The sequence below is a fragment of the Anas acuta genome, chromosome 6 (genome assembly GCF_963932015.1).
Source record: "Anas acuta chromosome 6, bAnaAcu1.1, whole genome shotgun sequence".
In the NCBI taxonomy this organism is placed as follows: Eukaryota; Metazoa; Chordata; class Aves; order Anseriformes; family Anatidae; genus Anas; species Anas acuta.
The window spans coordinates 11486623-11506578 of NC_088984.1; the positions used below are offsets into that span (position 1 = coordinate 11486623).

At 46.5% G+C, this 19956-nt stretch overlaps 1 protein-coding gene across 19 annotated transcripts in view; it reads left to right on the forward strand.

Moving 5' to 3' along the window:
• Positions 1-4537: 4537 nt before the first annotated feature.
• BIN1 (bridging integrator 1) overlaps positions 4538-19956 on the forward strand; it is a 91911-nt gene continuing 76492 nt past the window's right edge. For 2 of the 19 annotated variants that reach the window (XM_068687399.1, XM_068687402.1), the window contains exon 1: positions 4544-4794. In XM_068687399.1, the coding sequence (XP_068543500.1) occupies positions 4711-4794 (84 nt within the window). In that variant the 5' untranslated portion in view covers positions 4544-4710. Of the gene's footprint in view, positions 4795-19956 lie in introns of all 19 variants that reach the window. The other 17 variants (XM_068687404.1, XM_068687408.1, XM_068687398.1 and 14 more) reach the window with 16 other exon arrangements.

Consider the following 19956-nt stretch of genomic DNA (forward strand, 5'->3'; position numbering starts at 1 on the left):
TTCTACGAGAGAACAAAGGAAGAGTTTGCATGAGAATATAGTCAGAAAGGAATGCTAAGACAAACTAGATAATGGTGAATTTGATGTCTGAATTTCCATTTAACTTGATAAGAATATTTGTTTAGGGTAAGATAGAAATCCCCTTGGCTGGTTCTTTCTGAATGTTGTCACAGAAGAATGTATGACTGGAAATGGAAATTAAAAACTGAAGATACTGTTTAGAGCAAGCAAGGTTGCGTTAATGTGGTTAGATGTTGCTAAATAATATGTTTTATGGTAATTGTTCTTTTCAAGGTGTTGGACTTGATGTCTTGAATTAATCCCTCAGCTGGCATCATAAAGCAATGAGTTAGGCCTTCTGACTTTTGTTGTTATGGCTAGAGGTAGAGACAGGCCTATGGCTCCAAGCAGCCAGAATCTCACAGGTAGTTTAAGAATGTGAGTCTTGGTTTTGAATACAAACAAGGAATCACAATTTATAATAGACCTATCTTGCATTATATTAGTACTTGGAGAGTAGGGTTTTAGAGTTGTCTGAAGAGTTTATTGCAAATAGTGCTGTTTAGCACGAAAATAGCAATTTTAAGAATTCAAACATTTTTACTTAACCAAACTCTACTAAACATTTCAAAACCACAACAATTATGAACTTAAAATCAGAACTTAATGTAGAGAAACAATAGTCAATTTTACTGGGTTTTACTCTTCTTTGGATTAATTGAAACCGGGAATATATACATTAGTTGCATGAATGTTAGAGGCCAGTACCATTGCCATTTAAAAATTAATTTATTTAAATGAAATGTATCGTACATTAAAGACTTTGCCACCAACAGCAGAAAAAGACAAATTTTGGTTGTCAAGCTGCAATTAAAAGGTTCAAGTCAGAGAACATAAAGATATACCACTGAAAACACTCTTTAAAAACTAAAATTTTATACTAATTTAAATTAGTAGTCCTGACAAAAACATCCTGCTCCCAGATGGACAAATTTGGCAAAAACAGGAATAAAAAGAGAGAGAGAGAGATGTAACAATTTGTATAATGAAGGAAATAAATTTTATCTAACCCATGAAATAATAGACTCCAAACCAACAGGCATTTAAGAATATGCTTAATTGTAAACAGGTGAGCAGTTCATCTGTCTTTAATGAGACGACTGAAGTGAAATGCACTTATGAGGTTTAGACATAACATAAGCATTAATGACTGGAGTATTAATCAATTTAGAACATAATAAAAAAGCAATGTTAGGCATACCCTGTAAATTTGTGCGTTTGGGCTGTTGTGTTTGACATCCTTGTTTCTTGCTTATGAACTGTGCAAACGAATCATGCTGTCACCAGGGAGATGGACTACAAGTGGATTTCATAACTTCAGGTATCTGAGGTATTAATCTCATCTCCCTCTGTAGTTAAGGAGGAGGGGAGACATTCCTAGAAGCTGTTTTATCTGTTGACTCATGCTTTGCAGGTACTCACTTCTTTTGGCTGTAGAGGAAGCCTATGTGACCTCAGTTTAGCTTAGACTAGGCATGTTTAGCCAGTTACAATTAGGTAAAATTGTGTCATAGTGTTACAATAAATGTGTGCATTGAACCCAATGAGCCTCATTGCAGGAGTCTGATGTATCAAATTCTATTTTTTTAAACTCAGTTTGTACAGAATCTGTCACTGAGAAATTCAATTAGCCACTAAAAGTGTCTTCTAAAAAGTTAGACTGCTGTGCCTCACGGTGACAAGCTCATGCGAATAAAAGCATTAAGTTCCTAATCAGTATGTTTATTTTTATATGCAGTCTCTTATTATGTGAAATTATTAACATTTGTAAGTGTACATAAAAAAACTCCAACAGTATTAGTAAAATTGAGATCAGAACAATGTGGGTAGATGTGAGACTGAAACCTTTCCTGTCCACAGAGGAATATCAGCTGGTTAAAACAGTTTATGTGGAATTCATTCAAATGTTTGGCCTGTCATGGTATGTGATGTTCATTGGGTCATGCCAGGGGAATGCCTTTTGTGCCACACCTGGAGCCTGGCAAATGCTTTGCAGCTTTGGTGCTGATCCAATCAAGCACAGAAACAACTGGGAAATGACTCATGGTGGATGCTTGCTGATAATCTTAGCTTTTAAAAAGTACACAGTTTGTCATTATTTTTCATTATGGTGAATATGGGTGTCTGGTCACCTCTGTTTTACAGTTTTCTGATGTTTGCCATGGACTTTCTTCTCAGCTCATGTGCTGCAATCTCCCTCTCTTTTCACTTGAAAGACGTAATCAGACAAAAATCCCTTCAAAACCAGTTTCACTGAAGAAAAGAGCTAGGCAGGAGAAGCAAATGTATGAGGTAGGATGCAGAGGAATGCTGTTCTGACCCTGAAACATCTGCTCTTTTATTCTTTATGTCACAAATATTTAACCACATGTGTATCTTTCTCTCTTAAAAGTTTGGTTGAGGAGGAGGAAGAGATGGGGATGTGTGTGAAGCAAGAAATGAAGAAAACCTCATATTAATTATTTTTCCAGATTATACTGTGATACTGAGATGCTGCAAAACTATTATCTAATAGTAAACAAGAAAAGTAATATGAAGATACATAGTAAGGCTGAAATTGTGGGCAAAACAAGTTGCATTTGGGCCAAATACACAATTGCCAATCTACAGAAAAACAGACTCAATTACGGACATTAAATGCAAAGCCAGAAAGGAATTTAATAAAATTGTAGTTTGCAATGCAGCATGGTATCACAGGTATGTACATGTATGCACTTGAGTCTGAATATAGCTTGTATCACTGCATTATTTGCATATACAGCTAAACCATGCCTAAGTATTTTATTAAATACTTATATTTATATTATATATTTATATTAAATAGTATGCCTACTAATACAGTTGAGGTACAGCATGGATTCAAGCAAGTTTCTGAATTAGGGCTTTTTTAAATTATTATTACTCTTTGTTTTTAAATGCCATTGTCACACGAGATAAGAAATGCAGAGGCATTATATCATGAAGCCTCACAAAGAGGTGCTGACAGGTTCTCTGCTCACAGTTTCTAAGGGCTCTGGCAAGACAATTGTTTTTATTTCAAGTTCTCAATGAACAGAAATAGTACTGGAGCAGAAAGGGGAAACAATAAATGAAATGTAAGATGAAAAATCTGGCCTAGCTCTCAAGTAATCACTGCCAACATTTTTCTGTTGCTTTAGATTGCAGTAGTGACCGCTACACTGTTCCCTGTGTATATGAAACTCCAGAGATAACTGTTTTCATCTGGCAAAATTAAGACTGTGAAATCATCTTGGAATACAGGTAGGTTTTACTACCATCTTTTAATTCGAATAGGTGTAAGAGATGCAAGTCTCCATCTTAAGGACAAATGCAAATTCCTTAGGTACCTAAATTGTCTCTAGAGCACTGCTTTGGTTGATGCTGTACTGGTTATTGGGTGTACACAAAGTAGATGCCATCTCAGGCAAAATTAAATAAATGTTCAGAAGCAGATGAGGAAGGAAGCTTCCCCACTGCCTGACCACACTGCAGTGTGTGGAACTGCAGGAAGCTTTGGTGCTGAGCGTGAGGATTTGAATAAGAGCGCTGAGGTGGCTTCCTGTGCTCCGGGAAACAGAACTTTGGAACTTTGTCCTATCTTGTAAAGGAACAGTGTTTCATGACATTATTTGCTCAGTGGGTATAGGAGAGAGAAGATTGAAGCCCCTCTGGCAGGACCAGCTGCAGCGCACGTGGCCAGGAAGCGCGGGCTCGCTGCAGGTAGAGGCAGGATGTGTACACACCTGGGCTGGGGATAGCGAGCAGTTTAGTCCCAGCTGAAGAAAAACACCACACAGGCTGAGGTTCCAGGATTTCGGGGGAACCCAGCTGAGTGAGGCACTCTGGGCAGTCATGGCTGGATTTCTCCTGGTGAGTGCCTGGCACTGCCATGTCTTCTGCAGTGCTGCTTCACTCCAGCAGCGTGGCGACTCCTGAGCGGGAGCAGCCATCACCTGCAGGCACGTTGGATCCAGTTCGTTGTACAAAACCAAAAATGAGCATAAAGCTGCGACTGCAGCACATTGGAAGCTCTGTGCAAAGTAATTATCCACCCTAATGTGCCTGTGACCTAGCTGGTCAACTGATTATTTGCAGTTTTCAAAGAGAAGCGGAGGTGATGCAGTTACCTGGGGCCAACAGTAAGCTGTCATGTGAGGCACAGTCAAAATTACAGGATGAAATCTGGAATTTCAGCTTGCTTTCTACATGGAGGGGGGCTGATCCACTCGAATACCAATTTGTCACATTGTGTTTTTCAAAGGTACAATCTGAAAAGCATCGAAGCCCAGCGTGGCTGTGAACCACCATGCCCGGCCACCATCCCTCACGGGGCTGCCAGCCCAAATCTGACCGATGCGCAGCACCGGCCACAGCTGCAGCCCCCTCAGTGTCCCTCCTTTCGGGCTGGAGGTTTTACGGAGGGCTCTCCCCTCACGGAGGGGACCCGGGCCCCCCGCCACGCCCGGCTGCGGCCTTGCGGGGGCCGCTGGGGCCGGGTGGCGGGGCGGGGCGGGCGGGCTGAGGCGGCGCGGAGCGGAGCGGCCGCGCTCGGTCCCTTTAAAAGGCGGCGGCGGCGGCGGCCGTGGCCATTGTCTCCCGCCGGGTTTTTTCCCCCCCTTCGCCGCCGGCTGCCCGGGAGAGGAGCACAAGATGGCCGAGCTGGGCAGCAAGGGGGTGACGGCCGGCAAGATCGCCAGCAACGTGCAGAAGAAGCTGACCCGGGCGCAGGAGAAGGTGAAAGGGGGAGGCTCGGCGGTGGCGCGGTGCTGCGGGGTGGGATTGGGATTCCCGGAGCCTTTCGCTGTCCTCCAGCCCCCTGCCCTGTGGGCAGCCGGGGGGGATTTGTGCTGGCCGCCCCGCAGGGCTGGGGTCCCCGAAAGGTGCCGGGGTGAAGGGCGAGCGCAGCCTCCCGGGCCTAACGCTGTGCTGCTGCTGCCGCCAGGGAATTGGGCTGGTTTGCTGGGGCTGGGGATGTGCTCTGGAAGGTTTCTAAAATGCAGGGGACGAGGAGCTGCTCTGCCGGCTGCCCCCTGCCTGCCCTGCTCCAGCAGCCGGGGCTGCGGCTGCAGGGGGTGACAGGGCGGCAGAGCCGGCCCCCGGTGTGCAGCCGCTCACCCCGAGCTCCTTGCGGCTACTGATGTGCTCTAGCCACCAGATGGCAACCATATTTTTGGTTAATTCTGAGGTAGGTGGTGCAGGCTGGGCTCCTGGCCTGCTGCTGAACCTGCTGCGTGTATCGATGCGGGTGGCGGGCCCTTCCCCTGCCTCCTGTCTGAACACACACGCAGGTGCTTTTCCCAAGGGAAGAGTTTTCCACAAAGTCTGGAAGTCCATCGTGTGTCCTTGCTCATCCCCAGTCACCGTCAGGGGATATGGGAGCGATAGCAATTAAGAGCTTTGCTGCGGGTTGTAGGGGGCTCACATGATGTGGAGTCGGTTGTTTGTCGCTTCACGCAGCGAGTTTCCCTCCGAGGAGAAAAAAAGAAAACAAAACCCAAAGCGCTTGCCTAATAAGCCAACGCAAATTCTAGGCCCTTTGGCTGTTGCCATCCGAATACAAACGATGCAGCTTTGCTCTCTCGGTTCTTCAAAAAAAAGAAGAAGCAAAAAGGCATTGCGTGGTTTATCTGACTGGCTCCTTCATACTGCTGGCACTTCGTCTCCAACGAGTCCTCTTTTATGGAGCGTTTGGTATTTTACAGTTGTCTTGAAAGGACAGGCTCTCACCAGGACAAGCACATTAATGCAAGCTTGCAACTTACGAGGAAAGGCACAGTAGACCATGGAGCGAAGATGTCAGTGGTTATGGCATGATGCTGGAATTAGTACTGTGGCATTTGATCTGAAACTGTAGATATGTGCTGCTGTTCATCAGGAAGGTTAAACCACACATCGAGAGATAAGGACCAGGTCTTTAAAAAAGAGAAAAGGCTAAGCAGAAACCTGCAGAGGTATGCCTGGGTGCACAACAGACGAAGCACTTAAAAAATACTGGATTTTTCTGAAGGGAAGCTAAATGAGTTTGAACTTTACTTTTTGAGGCAAGAATAAATTGAGGCTTAAACAAGCTGACAGTGTTCCTTTGATGTAGCCTCTTTCAGTCCGAATTTAGGATAAAAATTCTTTCCTTCAGAGCGCTATCTCCCTCCCAACTTCGGCCCTAAGGCTTTGACTTCGGCAATTTCCTTCATGGTGAATTTAAGCCTTGTGTTAAGCAAAGAATGATGTCTTTTTGTTCAATGCAGAATTCACACTGAAACGCTGTACACATCCTTTTTTCCCTTCTGAGATGGCTATTATGTAAAGCATGTAAGATATTCTTTCAGAAGTGCTGTTTGTTTTGAGCCTTTCAGCAAAACTATAAGCTATTTTTGGAAGGTACTTTCTCGATTCAACAGGAAATATGGGGCAGAATGGTTGACTGTGCTGTTTGCAAAGGGGTGGTGCACCCTTTTAACCCCTCTTTTCATTTAAATGTAGCCTCAAATTGTAATACTTGGCCAAAATTTGCGTGTTGTCTAGTGAAACGTATCAATAAGTTGATGCATCTGTTGAGAGGAGTGTACCTGGCCAAAAGAACTCTTGCAACTATTGTGAACTTGTACATCGTCCTTCTCAACAGTTAGGAGATTTGGGCTGAGTTGGACTTTGTTCATCCTATTGTTATCTGAAGCATTTTCAGACCTGGACTTTGAGCTCAGAGCCTTTCATAGGTTTTCAGCTTCTTAAAACGGAGTAAAATTTTAATGCCTCCAGTGTCGTGGTATCTTGGAGAGCCCAGTCTTTGCATGCTCTTTTAACTTTGCCAATGAATATTTGACAAAAAGGATTTGAAAGTTTTTGTCCTTTATGTCTGTAATCTCAATTAAAATTTACGTTTCTCCGTAGACAGTTTTTATGTTATATTTTGGAAAATGTTAAAAATCACCCCCCCTATTTACACAATTCTCAACCTATTCGAAGAGTGTCCTATTCTTGGGTGTGTAAATCTGCACATGCACAAACATTTCTATTTTAAACAAAATAAAATCACATCTCGGTGACTTGCTGCAGTCCTGGTGTCAGGTACTCCCTCTGGGACAGTCCAGCAGTGGGTTGAGTTCATGAAGCAAATGGACTGGGCTGTTGATGCTCGGCTGGCAGCAGGAGCCCCCCGTCCCGGGATCAAGCTCCTTGCTTTTCCCCAGCAGGTTCAGCGGGGATTCAGAGCGGGGAAAAAAGGGTATTGGCTGCAGGGAGGCGGGCTCAGGGATCTGAATTGCTCAGAGATTCATAGACATTTCTGCGGAGACAAATTGTGAAGTTGACATTGGGCTTTTCTCTGGAGGTTGTTGTGTGTGTGTGTGGAGAGGATTGGAATAGGATGCACTGTGTTTCCCTTTCTAGATGTTGCAGCTTCCCACAGTCGGTGTGTCCTGCAGGGGCTGTGCTTGCTGTTTTCATTTGGGCCAAGTTAGAGATCTGAAACCAGGTTTCTGTGGGGTTGTTCTTTTTGCCATGGTAATAGACTGTTGTATTTTTTCATTCTTTCACTCTGTACCAACACGTCAGTGCATCCCCTTTTCTCCCTCGATGTCCCTCACCAAAGGGGAAGTATTTGGCCCAGGACCTGCTGAAGTTCAGCTGTCCAAACCCCCTTGTGTCGGGGGTGCCGCTGAGGTTGTAGACCCTGCCACTCACTGCCTTGCTGTGTTACCGTGAGATGTCACTTCTGCTTTCTGTTCCTGGCTTACTTTATCCCAGCGATGTTTACCCTTGCACATCTTTGCAGAGTTTCCCCAATTAAACCTTCTGTCAGAGCATGGTTCTAGCTGCACAGCCCGAGGAGCTGGGCTGTGCTCTTGGCCTCGCAGGGCTGCTGTGAGCATAGCTGGTTAGAGCTAGGCTTGCCAGTGCTCGCTCCCTGTCAGCTACAGAGTAAAAAATCATATGAATGCCAGTAAACCAAAGGTTTCACTAAAGTATTTGCAGCCCAGCAATGAGAAATAACCAAGGACATTGGCCTCAAGAAGGAAGGCAGAGGAGTGCTTTTGGCAGGCTGACGTGGCCTGGTTTCCCAATTCTTTTTTAAATTAATTTTTCTCATGTAACAATTTCAGTAGCAAAGGGAATGTCCAGAAAGGATCTTTTCCTTTCCCAGGATCTTAGGCTTTGTTTCTCTTCCCTTGATATCCCTTTGCTGTGAACATGAGAAGGCTGAGAAGGTTGTGAATTGAGTGGAACACAGTTTGCAGGAGGCATGGCTTGCATTTTAAGCTTGCTCTCAGAAGATACTTTTCTTTTAATTTTTTTTTTTTCTTAAAACCCACCAGAAGCTGGAGCTTGACAGGTGAGAGCACCTGAAATCTTTTCTCTGTTGAAAGAGGGAATCTGTATCAAGGAACAGCAACCAAGAACCTTAAACCACGTGTAAATGCAGATGTTTGCAGGATTCTGCTGTCAGGAGGCTGCCAGCTGTGTGAACCTCTGCAGAAAGGAGGTTTTAAGCACAGCAGGGTGGATGCAGAAAGCTCTCTCCTTGAGAAGCCAGCACTACATCTACCTGGCTGGGAGGAGGGGAGTTCCGTACTGATTGATCCTTCAGCAAAAAGCTTCAAAGCTTCTGCAGTTTTCACTTGGCTTTGCATAGGATAGGATGGTTTGGCAGCAATTAACCTTGTTGAATCAGGGAAGTACAAAACGTGAGACAGCCTGACGAACTGCAGGAGTTCTCTTGATGATCTGGCATGAAACTTTTTTTTTTTTTTTTAACTCCCGGAGAACTCCCTAGAAAACGGCTTCTTCGTGTTGGCTTGGTTTCTTGAGAGGGTAAGGCTAACGTGACAGGTAGAATCTCAAAGGTACTTTGTGTATAGAGGTTGCTGGAAAACAGGCTCTGGAGAGAGATCTGAATTCATGCCCCTCACGTACAGATGCTTCCAGTATGAGCTCAGGCTGCATTACTGGGTATCGGGTAATCTGCATGGGGCAGGGAGGAGGCGAAATTGGAAACCAGGCTCCGCATGTTTCCTTGCCATGGAATGGGTTGACTGGCAGGGCATTTACATTGCCCTGCTGAAGGTGCCCCTCTGTCTGCGGCGTTGGCAGCAGGTTTTTTTTAAGCAGAATCTCATGGATGGATGTATTTTTTTGTGGTTAGAAAAGGCCCAGACGTGTTCCTGCTCACTCTCAGCCCCGTGAGCTCTGATCTGACAGCCAGTCCTCTTCAGCACAGCTCTTGTGAGGTCAGGTTCACAGAGTGGCTGTGAGGTCTCTTTTCCAATGCAGAGGTTTGGTGAGGCTCTAGGCAGACTAGAATTAGTGCTGCAGAGCTCATCAGTCAGGTAGGTGCCCTCAGACCTGTCTGTCCTCTCCGTCCCTCATGCATGTTGATTTTTCCAGTCACAAATGTTGTTTTTGCAACATCACAAGTGCTCTTGGCACAAAACTGGCCAAACCATTCAGGAAAGCAGCCTGAAGTGTTTGCTGTCTTGCAGGACTGGGGTTTTGGGGTGGAAGGCAGTAGTAACAAATAACGCAGGTTTTGTTTAATTCCTGACCCTGTGGGCAGACTGACAACATCCTGCTGTTTGGGCCCAAACGTGTTGTAAAGCTCCTCTTCCAGAAACTGTCAGAGAAACAAGAAGGTGACTGAGGCTGACAGCTATCAGCGAGGCTATTTTTTCCCCTGTGTGGTGGTGGCAGGACACCTGAGCCGCGTGCCGTGTGAGTCCTGCCCTTCGCAGGGCTCAGCTTACAGTGCTGGCTGCCTACCTGTGCGTGCTGGGGTCTGGCCTCCTCCCCACGAATGTGCACAGGCAGCTTGACGGTATCGTGGAGATGCACTTGGTTTGCCCAGGCAGAACGGGCTCTGGCAACCCAGTCTTCACCTGGCTGCAGCCTGAGGGCTCACCACAGGGGGCTTTTAGGAAGCCCTGGCAAAGCCAGGGAGCGCAGACCTGCTTTGGGATCAGGCTGCCTTGCTCTGCGCTGGGTTTGGCCAGGAGTCTGCGTTGTCCACCTGCAAGTAATGAGATGGGGACAAGTGCTGAAGTATGAATAAAGCTTCCTAGGAGAGCTGCTGGCAGGTGGAGTAGGGACCAAGGTCCGTTTTGACGTCAGCCTGTGCTTTAGGTTTCTCTTGAGGGACTTCGTGTTTGCTTTTCTTCAACACCTGCAGGACTGAATGTGTGAGTGCAAGCAATACCCTTCCGGTGTTCATACTCCTGCTGAAAGGGGTCGTTTCTCCGAGGAAGGGACTGGAAGAGAGAAGAGAGTCATTTACATTGTCCTGCTAGTTAAAATCTATTTTAAACACGCTATTAGTTGAGCATGTAACGTTGCCAGGACAGGAGCGAGGGACCTCTGCAGAAATGCTTGGACTTTTGGCAGCAGTGCAGAGGATAGTTAAATCTTGGCAGGTGGTTTTTCAGCAGGTGCATGCGAGTGACTGATGGGTCTTGGACAGCTCAGGTGTCCTCTGGAACATCTCCTGGCTTTGCTGCCTCTGGAGCTGCTTTATCTTCACAAAGCTGACGAGTGCTGCAGGACAGGTCCAGTGCCTCATTCCTAGGAAAAAAAATGGAAATACAGTAATTAGCAGAAAATAGGGTTAATGGATCTCTTTTTGATTTAGGTTGCAGTTTTATTTTGCCAACTTGCTTGTGTAGTTTCTTAGCTGCTGCTCAGAAAGCACAGCTTTGATTTGCACTTCTGTGCTCTGAAGGAGCTGTCCTGGTAAATGCAAATAGGAGCAGCCCAACCTGAACAGTTTTCACAGTTGTTTAATTCTCTCTTCCCCCACCTTTCTCCCTCCCAAGTTCCTCCTTGACTGCTGGGAGTGCTCAGGAGGGTTTTGGCCACTGGTTGTGTCTTGAGGGACTCTTGGAAGCCAGGGCTCAGGGCATTACACAGACCTAGACAGGTCTCAGTCATTACGAAGCAGCCATGGCAAGCTCTAAGAACTGAGGAACAGGTTGTATGCTTGCAGAACCCTACACAAGTACACATGTGTAACAGATTTTTTTTCACTATTTAGGATGTGCTGGAGTAAGCCTGCTCAGCCCTGGGGCTGGTAGGTTAAAGCCTTTGATTAGGCACTTCTAGAGGGGCACATTAATTGAGAGGCGTTTAGGAGAGTCAAAAGCTAGGCAGTGCTGCCTTTCTTTTTGCCCCTTTCCTCGGTAGAAAGGAGAAGTCTGGGTGGCAGTTGCTTAATATAGGCTGCCAGGCGGGATGGAGAGTACAAACTTTACCAACAGGGAGGAAAGCAAAGCTTAACAGCATCTAATCCTGCCGAAAACCACAGGCTGCATTTAATCTCTTGATGATACGCAGATATCAAAGCCTGGCCTCTCTGCAAAGATTTGACGTGCGGGTTCAGAAAGCTGGTAACCTGTTTGGAAGTGATTTTATTTTTTTTGCCAGTTCTTTGTTGATTGTGTTGATTTTATGTGTTTTAAGGAGGTTTAGAACTTGTTAGAATTGCCTAAGAGATATGCTAGTTACCAGTCCTCTTCTAAGTTACCTTTTCAGGAGGGAGATGAGGGGCTGGAATAGCTGAAGTACAAACACGTTTCACTGAGCGTTTCCTAGCGCTTTGCTTTCAAACTGGATTAGGCAGAAGTGCAATACTTGCTTGCCAGCAGGAAGGGAAAGGGAACTTCAATCTTACAGTGACTAGAGTGTTTGAAAACAGAGCTGAAAGTGTTTTTTCTTTTTTTTTTTGGTCTTCAAGCCATTTGGCATGATTGCACGGTTGATAAGGCCAGAAACAATAACGTGTGACTTAACCAACTCAGCTCAAAGTTGATTGGTATCTGCAGAGTGAGTGATTGTATCCCCTTGGGTTCCTTGGGAATGGTGCCACTGATGGATGTGCACGTATGCAGAACACACAAAGTTTATGAAGTATAAAGGCTGGGATATGAGGATGGTGTAGATCTCTGCATCTTCTTCCTTAACAGAAATGCTGACGGTGTAGCTCTCTGGTACCCTTGCATGTGACACATTCCTGTAAATTGTGGTAAGTCTTGTGACAGTGCGAGTTCCAGGAGGCTGAGTGTAGAAGGACCAAACTTATTTCTATCCCTCCTTCCTCAGCCATTATGATGGATAAAAGGAGCAAAACTGTGAGGGGGAAAAATAGAATATGAAAAAAGAAATGCAGGGAATTAATTTTCTGTAATTTGTATGCTTAGTGCATGATGTTTGAATTGTCATGCAGTAGGCTAGTGTCCAAGGCAGATTCCTTCATCCCATCCTCTTTGGGTGGTGGAACATGGCCCATCTGGTCCAAATACTGATTCTGACACGACCAGAAAGGGGAGCGAGTTGTGCCAGGGGACAGCATGTTTCAAGGGTTACTTTGGAAACAGACTTTGGGGAAAAAAAAATAAAAATGGTGAGAACAGTGCCAAGCTCTATTAGGGAAACAATGCTCAGGAAAAGTTGTTTTTTTCAGATGTAAAAGTATATTTGGGGTCTGCACGGAAATGCTCCCCAAGGTATAGGCTCCTCAGTGGAGGAATGAACGACCTACTTTGTACACTGAGCCAACACGACTGGGGACTTTTTTTCTTTTGCCTCCTTAAGCTGAGTAGCCATTGCAAAAGGCTGAGCCTCGCTGTGTGTTAATGGACGTGAACCACTGCAAGAAAGTACCCATGCTGCTAACATTCGTCCTTGTGATGTGCAGCCAGCATGGCTGCTTGTTAGCACCAGCACTGCGATTGCGTTATGTGCTGCTGAAAATGGACATTCCCCATCCTGTAACTGTTCCAATGTAAGTACTGGACAGCCTCGGTTAGTTAAGATGCTTCTGTTTTATTTCAGCAGAATCCATATTCAAGTTGCTTTTTAGGTAATTCTTGCAGAGGTTCAGTAAGGGTGGTTTTGTAGGTAGGGGTGCAGGGCTGTTTTTTGAATGTCGGAAAATTCATGAAAATGCATAAGCCACAGGAATTGTGAAAGAGAGACTGGCTTTCTTTGGAGAAGAAGAGCAGCTGTATGTGCAGGGGCTGAGAGGGGAGAATGAGGAGGCTGACCATGGTAGGAAGGGCAAGGTCAGAGAAAACTGAGGGTGATGTGATGAGTCAATTGTGGGTGCTGCGTCAGTGCACTGCATCCGGGCTGCTTATAGACTAGGGCTTGTCTGCAGATGGGTACTGGAGTCAAGTGCTGGACTTAGAGCTTTTTGCCAAGCTGGAGGCTTTTGCTCTTCATTCCCTGACCCTCAGTGATCATAAATAATTGCGGAAGGAAGTGAGCATTACCAGGGCTGGATGACATTACGGTGTGGCTGTGGGTATTAGCAGGTGAAAAGAGCTGGGCTGCTCTGCTGGGTCCTCAGAGCTGGGGTGGGAGGATTTAAGTGGGGTGCTTTGGAAGCAGCCCATCCTGTATCTCCAGCTCAGGCCTGACTTGTTGAGGAGGCTCCCTGCGGGGAGGCATTGTGGGGCTTTTCCTTTCCAATGGCAATATGGACAAATTCTCAGCAAGTACATTGGCAAGGAAGCCAGGGGGCTTACACCCGCTTGCTGAAGGAGAACTTTGCCCATCAGGCCAGGCTCTCAAATTTACTGTTACTCATCCTACAACTCCTTTGAAGGCAGGCCTCTCGGGGGAAAAGAAGAGCTGTTCAAAAGCTGCTCCCTTCTGGCTTTTTGTAGTCTGTGACTCCAGATTTTTTTCACTAGAGGATAACACGTGACTTGTTTTGGAAGAAGCAACAAGAGATAATCATCTGTGTTACTCCACATGTTCCCACTTTGCTGGGACAAGCCACATCCCGTATCCCAACGTGGCCGTGGAGGGCAGTGTTCCTAAAGCTTTCTCCTGCATCTGATCCTTTGCTGCTGTCTCCTTCTGACTCGGGGAGATCCAGCTGCTGATCCAGATGTCTGCCTTTTCCTTCTGCCCAGCTGTGTGTTACATGTTCCAGATCCATCCTGCATTTCAGAAATTCCCATCCCTGTTCAGCAAGGCAGCCAGCAACCCTTACAGGAGCTTTCCTAGCCTCTTAAGGGTTCTGCGTCTAGCCTGTGGCTTCTGGAGTCCCTTTGCTCATGGCTCTGCCTTATAAGAGCTCCTCTGCCCCCTCTCCTCCAGCACACACCTGCTCCTTTATCTCTTTCTTCAGCTCAGCATGGCCCCAAATGCCTTTTGTGTTTTGTCCTGATTTGGTTACTTCATTTTGCATCAGTGGCTGCACAAAAATAAAAATACTTCTTGCAAATGTATCAGCACTTAAAATGAGGGTTGCTGGGGAGGAGGCGGAGGACATGAGAAGGGGGATTTGTGCAAACAGCACTATTTATGTTATCTGTTCCTCTTACTAGTGTTACTGTCGGCTATAGATAGGGTTTAATTAAGCGATGTTAAATGCGTACCCAAGCAATAGACGTGGATGTTGCTCAAGTCCTGTTGCCTGGAATGTCACACTGATGCCAGCTGAATTAAGTGCTGCCATTTGGCATTATGAGCTACCCAGCTTCAGTGCAGTTACAACCCAGCTCCATAGTTGTCTGCTTTTTTGGTCTCTGCTTTGATACCTAAATCTCAGCTAATGTAGCAGGAGTGTTTAAAAGGAACCTGGGCTTGGAGGTGCTCAAATGGCTTAGGCATGGACAGTTAGCTGCAATTATGTGAGTGTGGGCAGCGCGGTGTGCCTGCACTGACCCAGCCACGCCACCGTGTCGGCAAGATGAGAAATGGCCTTCCCCTGCCGCCACAGTGCCGGTCCCACCACACCATCACTGAATCTAGGCTTGAAAGTTGCAAGAAGCTAAGCTGCAAAAACCCTGGGTAAAAGGAGAAATGCTTTGAAATGTTGAAAATGGTCAAGGGGATAAAAATCTTCACGTGCAAATTCTTTGAACTTAAGAATTTGGGTCAGTACTACGTGCGTGCCCGAGAGCTGTCCCTCTTAATGACCTCTGGGGAAAGAGGTTGGCTGGGGCCTGTGGTTACGTACCGAGGAGAACTTCTGCTCCACTGATAGGCCCTGCACAGAGGTGGGGAGAGGTAATATTTGCACAACATCCTGAGATTTGGCGATTTATTTGTGTACTTCTGAACAAACTGCAGAACTGCCTTGAGGAAAATAGCTTTCGCATACCGGAGATGTGCTGTGTATTTTCCTTAACTTCCAGGATGGCTGTTCTCATGTGGGAAACAGTTCTTCTGAAGGCTAATATTAGAAATACAGAAGGTGGGTTAATTTTCTCTTGCAACAACATCTTATAAGACACAATGTATGTATTTAATATGTAATATATGTATTAAGATACAGATTTTTAAGTTAATCTTTGCTTATGCTCAGATTGCAGTTTAGACTGACTGGCTAATACTGACTTATTTCCGTGACTGGCTTTTTTTGTTGTGCTTTTGCACCACTCTTTCACTCTTACCGTCCCATATGTTGTTGTAAGAGCAGTTTCAAAGGGGTTCTTGCTACATCTTGGTCATTTTGTTAAGTCACTTGAGGGTTTTTTAGCTGTAGTTAAGAAACCACATCCTTAATGTTAGTCTCCTGCCTCAACAGGTAAAGCGCTCCCATCACCCCCATTTCCTTACGGGTTTTATTTCACTTGTAATGTAAGTGGCAGCAAAAAAATGAGTTGTTAACTCTCAAATGAAAAAGTGGTGCCTTTATCCTTGATTACCAGGCTGAATTCACAGTGAGCCTTGGGGTCAGGCTGGCAGGTTGCACGTGGTACAACCTCACCCAGCGCTGTCGTGCCTGTAGTAAACTGGCTGGGCCTTAGTGCACACACGTAAGGGAGAATGAGGAGTGAGCCCACGGCTGCACAGATTAGTGAAATTTAGCCGATCCTCTTTCTGGGATAAAAGGGAAAGCAAAATAATATAGCAATTCCTTGCCACCCTGATTGTATGGTGTTTGGGTGCTTGCAGCATCTTTTCTGTTGGTTTGTGTTGCACCAGGGTGGTTTCTCCTATGATACGTGCCAAAGCCCGCCTCCTCTCCCCAAACCCTCCTTTTCAGTTCGTGCTCAAAAGTGAATGTTGCTGGGAGTGGTTAATCTTCAGAAATGCAGCCTGTTGGGATGCTGGAAGAGAAGCCAGGACTCCTTACCATCACAAGTACCAGCTTTGACATCTGCAGTGCAGTCTGGATGCCAGTGATGTGTGAACAACTTGCCAGGAAAGCGGAGAAATGACGCTGCTAGGTCATCTCGGGATGATTTTTCCACACAGGGATAAATAAATGTTCCATCCAAAATCACTCTTAAATTAGACGAGAAGGTGCACAGAGTGGGTGGAGGAGGGGAGGCAACGTGTTGGTGCAGGACTGCAGTAAGGTGCTTACCCAGCCAGGTGAGCCAGGACACTCTTCCAGCAAAAGTGCCCTTTCTGCGGTGCTCCAGCTCTGTTCTGCAGAGCTGGCTCCATGAACGGGCTACGTGGGTGGAGGCTCTGGAGCGCAATATTCCCAATACCATTACCTGCGGGGTCGCCGTGCCCTCTAGCACAGACTGCAGCCGGAGTGGCTCTGCCCTGCCGCAGTTGCGTGCTTAAAGAGCATTACCCCGATTATCTGGGAGGAGGATTAATGGCAGCTGATGGGTAGCTGGGGCTGTGTGGGCAATGCTCGCTGTCTGCCCTCCCAGCCCTGGGAAATGAATACTTGTGTCCCTGGCCCCACACACAGGGACAGGACCACGAGCTGCTTTCTTGGGGGAGTGAAAGTTCACCGTGGTGCATGGGGCTGTGAATGAAAAGCAGGACGGGGCTGCCGAGAGGGGCTGGGGAAGCAGCAGGCCTTGGAAACAAAATGCTGCTCGAGAGCCTGATGGGCAGCCCGAGGCAAAGGGACAGCTGATGGCCCGGCCGGGACAGGCACCCTGCAGCATGTTCCTCAGGCCCTGGGGGTGGCACAGCTCCAAAGCCAGGCATGGCGTAGATGCAGAAGGGTATCAAAAGCAGAGAGGGATATTTTTGGGCAGAATGAGTAGGGACAAGGGCCAAGGGGGCTAGAGAAGAACCTAGCGATTCTGGTATTTTCAGTTCCATCGTGCTGAGGACCAAGGAGTTCCTTGTCAAGGAATTATTAATTCCTTGTTTTGCGGTGTGGAGAACAGAAAGCAAAACATCTTTATTTCCTTATCAGAAGAAACAAGCGCTTGTTTGGGGAGGTGCATTTGTCATGCTCAGTATCTGCTGCCTCCCCTGCTTCCTTCTCCATTTTCCTTTGAGCTATTGCTGGGGCTGTGGTACTTTGACGTCTTCTTCATGTAAACCTCAGCTCCCTCGCACCCTCTGAACTTAAAGACTTGATTAATGTCCCTCACCCTAAAAAAAATAAAAATAGAGTGAGATGAACCCTGTTCAGGAAGAATGTATTGTTCAATTCCTCTGGTTTGTTATTGTATTGTATTGTTATTGTTGCTTAGCAGAGCTGGACTGGGAGCGTGTATCTAAGCCCTTTCTGTTTCTTCCCACTTTTGAGATAAAGTCTTTCCAGCAATGAAGCAGCTGGGGGAGATGCAGGAAGGGCAAACCTGGGCTCTGAAAGACCTGTGGGCTTCTGTGCCCTACCTGAGCTCTCACCTGTAAGAAGTCAGTGGATGAGAAGATTAAAAAATGGAAGAGGGTGTGTGTGATGAGACAGATTATTCCTTCATTTCTTTGCCCCTTTAATTTCTTCTTTAACAACCTTCTTTAATTTTCTGGCTGTAGTAACCATCTGAAGATGATTTTTAATCATAGGCTATTATCCCCACTGGTAATGGTAGGCTTTCTGCTAACTCTGAGCATGCACCAACCTTAATTGGTTTTTAATGTGTTATCCTGAAGCTGTGGCCAGGCCAAGCAGGGACATTACCAAGTGGCTGGGAACTTGAGGAAGATGTATGAAAACAGCATCTGTTTTCATGGCAACAGGCTGAGAGATGGAAATTGATGTATAATGCTTTCTGGTGCTTTCACAGCCTGGCTCTGCTGCTGCTTTACTCAAATCCCTTGATCTGCTTTCTGTTTGTTGCTGTCATTCTCCATGGTGTTTCTTCTAGCTGTCAGTCAGGGATGGCTTGGGTTGGTTTTGCTGTTTTTTTTTTTGTTTGTTTGTTTGTTTTTTTTTTTTTTTTTTTTGAAAAGGTGCAAATCAGGATATCATCTGTTGAATTCAGCTGTAGCTGCTCTGGGAGGGTCTTGCAGGAGGAAGAGGAGTTGCTGCCATGAGATCGGCCGGTTCCCCTGGCCTTTGGCTTGGCAGGGAAGCGTGCTGGACTGATGCAGCTCGTGTCGTGGGGCTTTGGCACTAGCTGTGGCCAGCAATACACGAACAGCAACAAAATGAGAGGCTTGAGGAAATTGCTGTGTATTTACCTGTGCTAACATGTCTTGGGATTAATAGCTATGTGTCCCGTATGTCTCGATCCTGTCTCTCTCAAGCAGTAAGTCTCACTTTGAGAATTACCACCTGGGGATGTCTGCGAGCCCTGCAGACTGGCTTTTGCTGCACATCTCGTGTCCTTGCTTTCTGGAAGGAAAGGATGCTGTGTGGCTGAGATTCAGCCTATGCAAAGCTGACTGGAGGTTAGAAAAGTAAGCTGTATTTTTCATCCTGCCATCACCCAGCTCTTGGAGGCTGAAAGGGAGCCAGGAGCACAATCAACGTCTTTGTTTCCTCCAGCAAAAGCTGGGCTCGCCTGTGTCAGAAATCTTATCTTGCCAGCGTGCTCTGATAACGCAGTGGTCTCGGCAGTGGTAAGGAGCAGCGTTTAGGAGCTGTGGAATCATGCACTTGATTTCTATCGTGCCTCCTCAGGGGCTTGGTGAAAATGCTAGCCCTGTTGTGATAGAAAGGAAAGGTATTGATACAGAAAGGCAGTGTGATCTGTACGGACCCAAACAGCATATGGAACAGAGGCACATTTTCAATGCAGCTTTTCCTGTTTTTAAGGGGAGCTGTGACAGTTTCTCCATTCCTTCTGTAATGTTAAATGTGTTGACCTACATATAATTTAAGTTCACTTCTTATTCCTGCTGTATGCTCTTGTACAGCCACAGGCAGGGCATTTGTTCTCGAGAGATCACATTCTGACATCTGCAAACGGTGAAGAGGAAGCGATTCTGTGCTGGAGTGGAAAAATCTTTGACTGTGTGCACGCTGCCCGGTGCACCGAGCCATCGCACGCTGCCTGCTCTGCTCTCCCGGCAGCCCTGCTACAATGCCGATCAGACCGTCCTGCTCCCTGCAGCAGCAATTGCTTATGCCTGCGTTGTGTGTGGTGCTGAAGGTCGTCAGAGATGGGCTGCCTGCCTTAAACAAGCGTCTTTGGCTTGTTTATGCCCCTGCTCTGGAGCCTGGGATGAGAAAGGCAGCATTTTGTTTTGTGCTGGCAGTGCGCTGGGCAGCACCAGTGCTTTGTGTGGCGCATTGTTCGTCTGGTGTGGAGGAAAGTTCTGTGCTTGTTTGGGAGGAAGGAACATCCCAAAATGTCCCAGTGGGTGGGCGCTGATGGGGAAGAACAGCTGCGGCTGGTTACTTGTCCTTGGCAGGGTGTTGGTGATCAGCGCTCATCCTGCACGTATTTCTCTCCCTTCATCTGCTTAGCAAAGTACCTGAGCATTTTTTGATAACATCATCCACATATCATTCAAGTTCCTCCTCTCAGGCGCTTCTTCCACTCTGTAATCCCCAGGACTTGGTAGGAAGCCAAGTACTTGCGGGCCTGGATGCTCTCATTGGGCAGCCTGCAAGGAGGAGGGCTTCCCCCGGTGAGATCCAGGGAGCCCCAAGGAACCTGTTCATGCTGCTGTGCTCCCAGCTCCCTTTTGTTATAGGAAAAAGTGCCCCTGCTTTAACGTTATTTTCCTTCTGTCACCTCCAACAACTCACTCTTTGGATTTTCTTTCCTCTCATTCCAGACCAGCCAAAACACAGACAGCTCA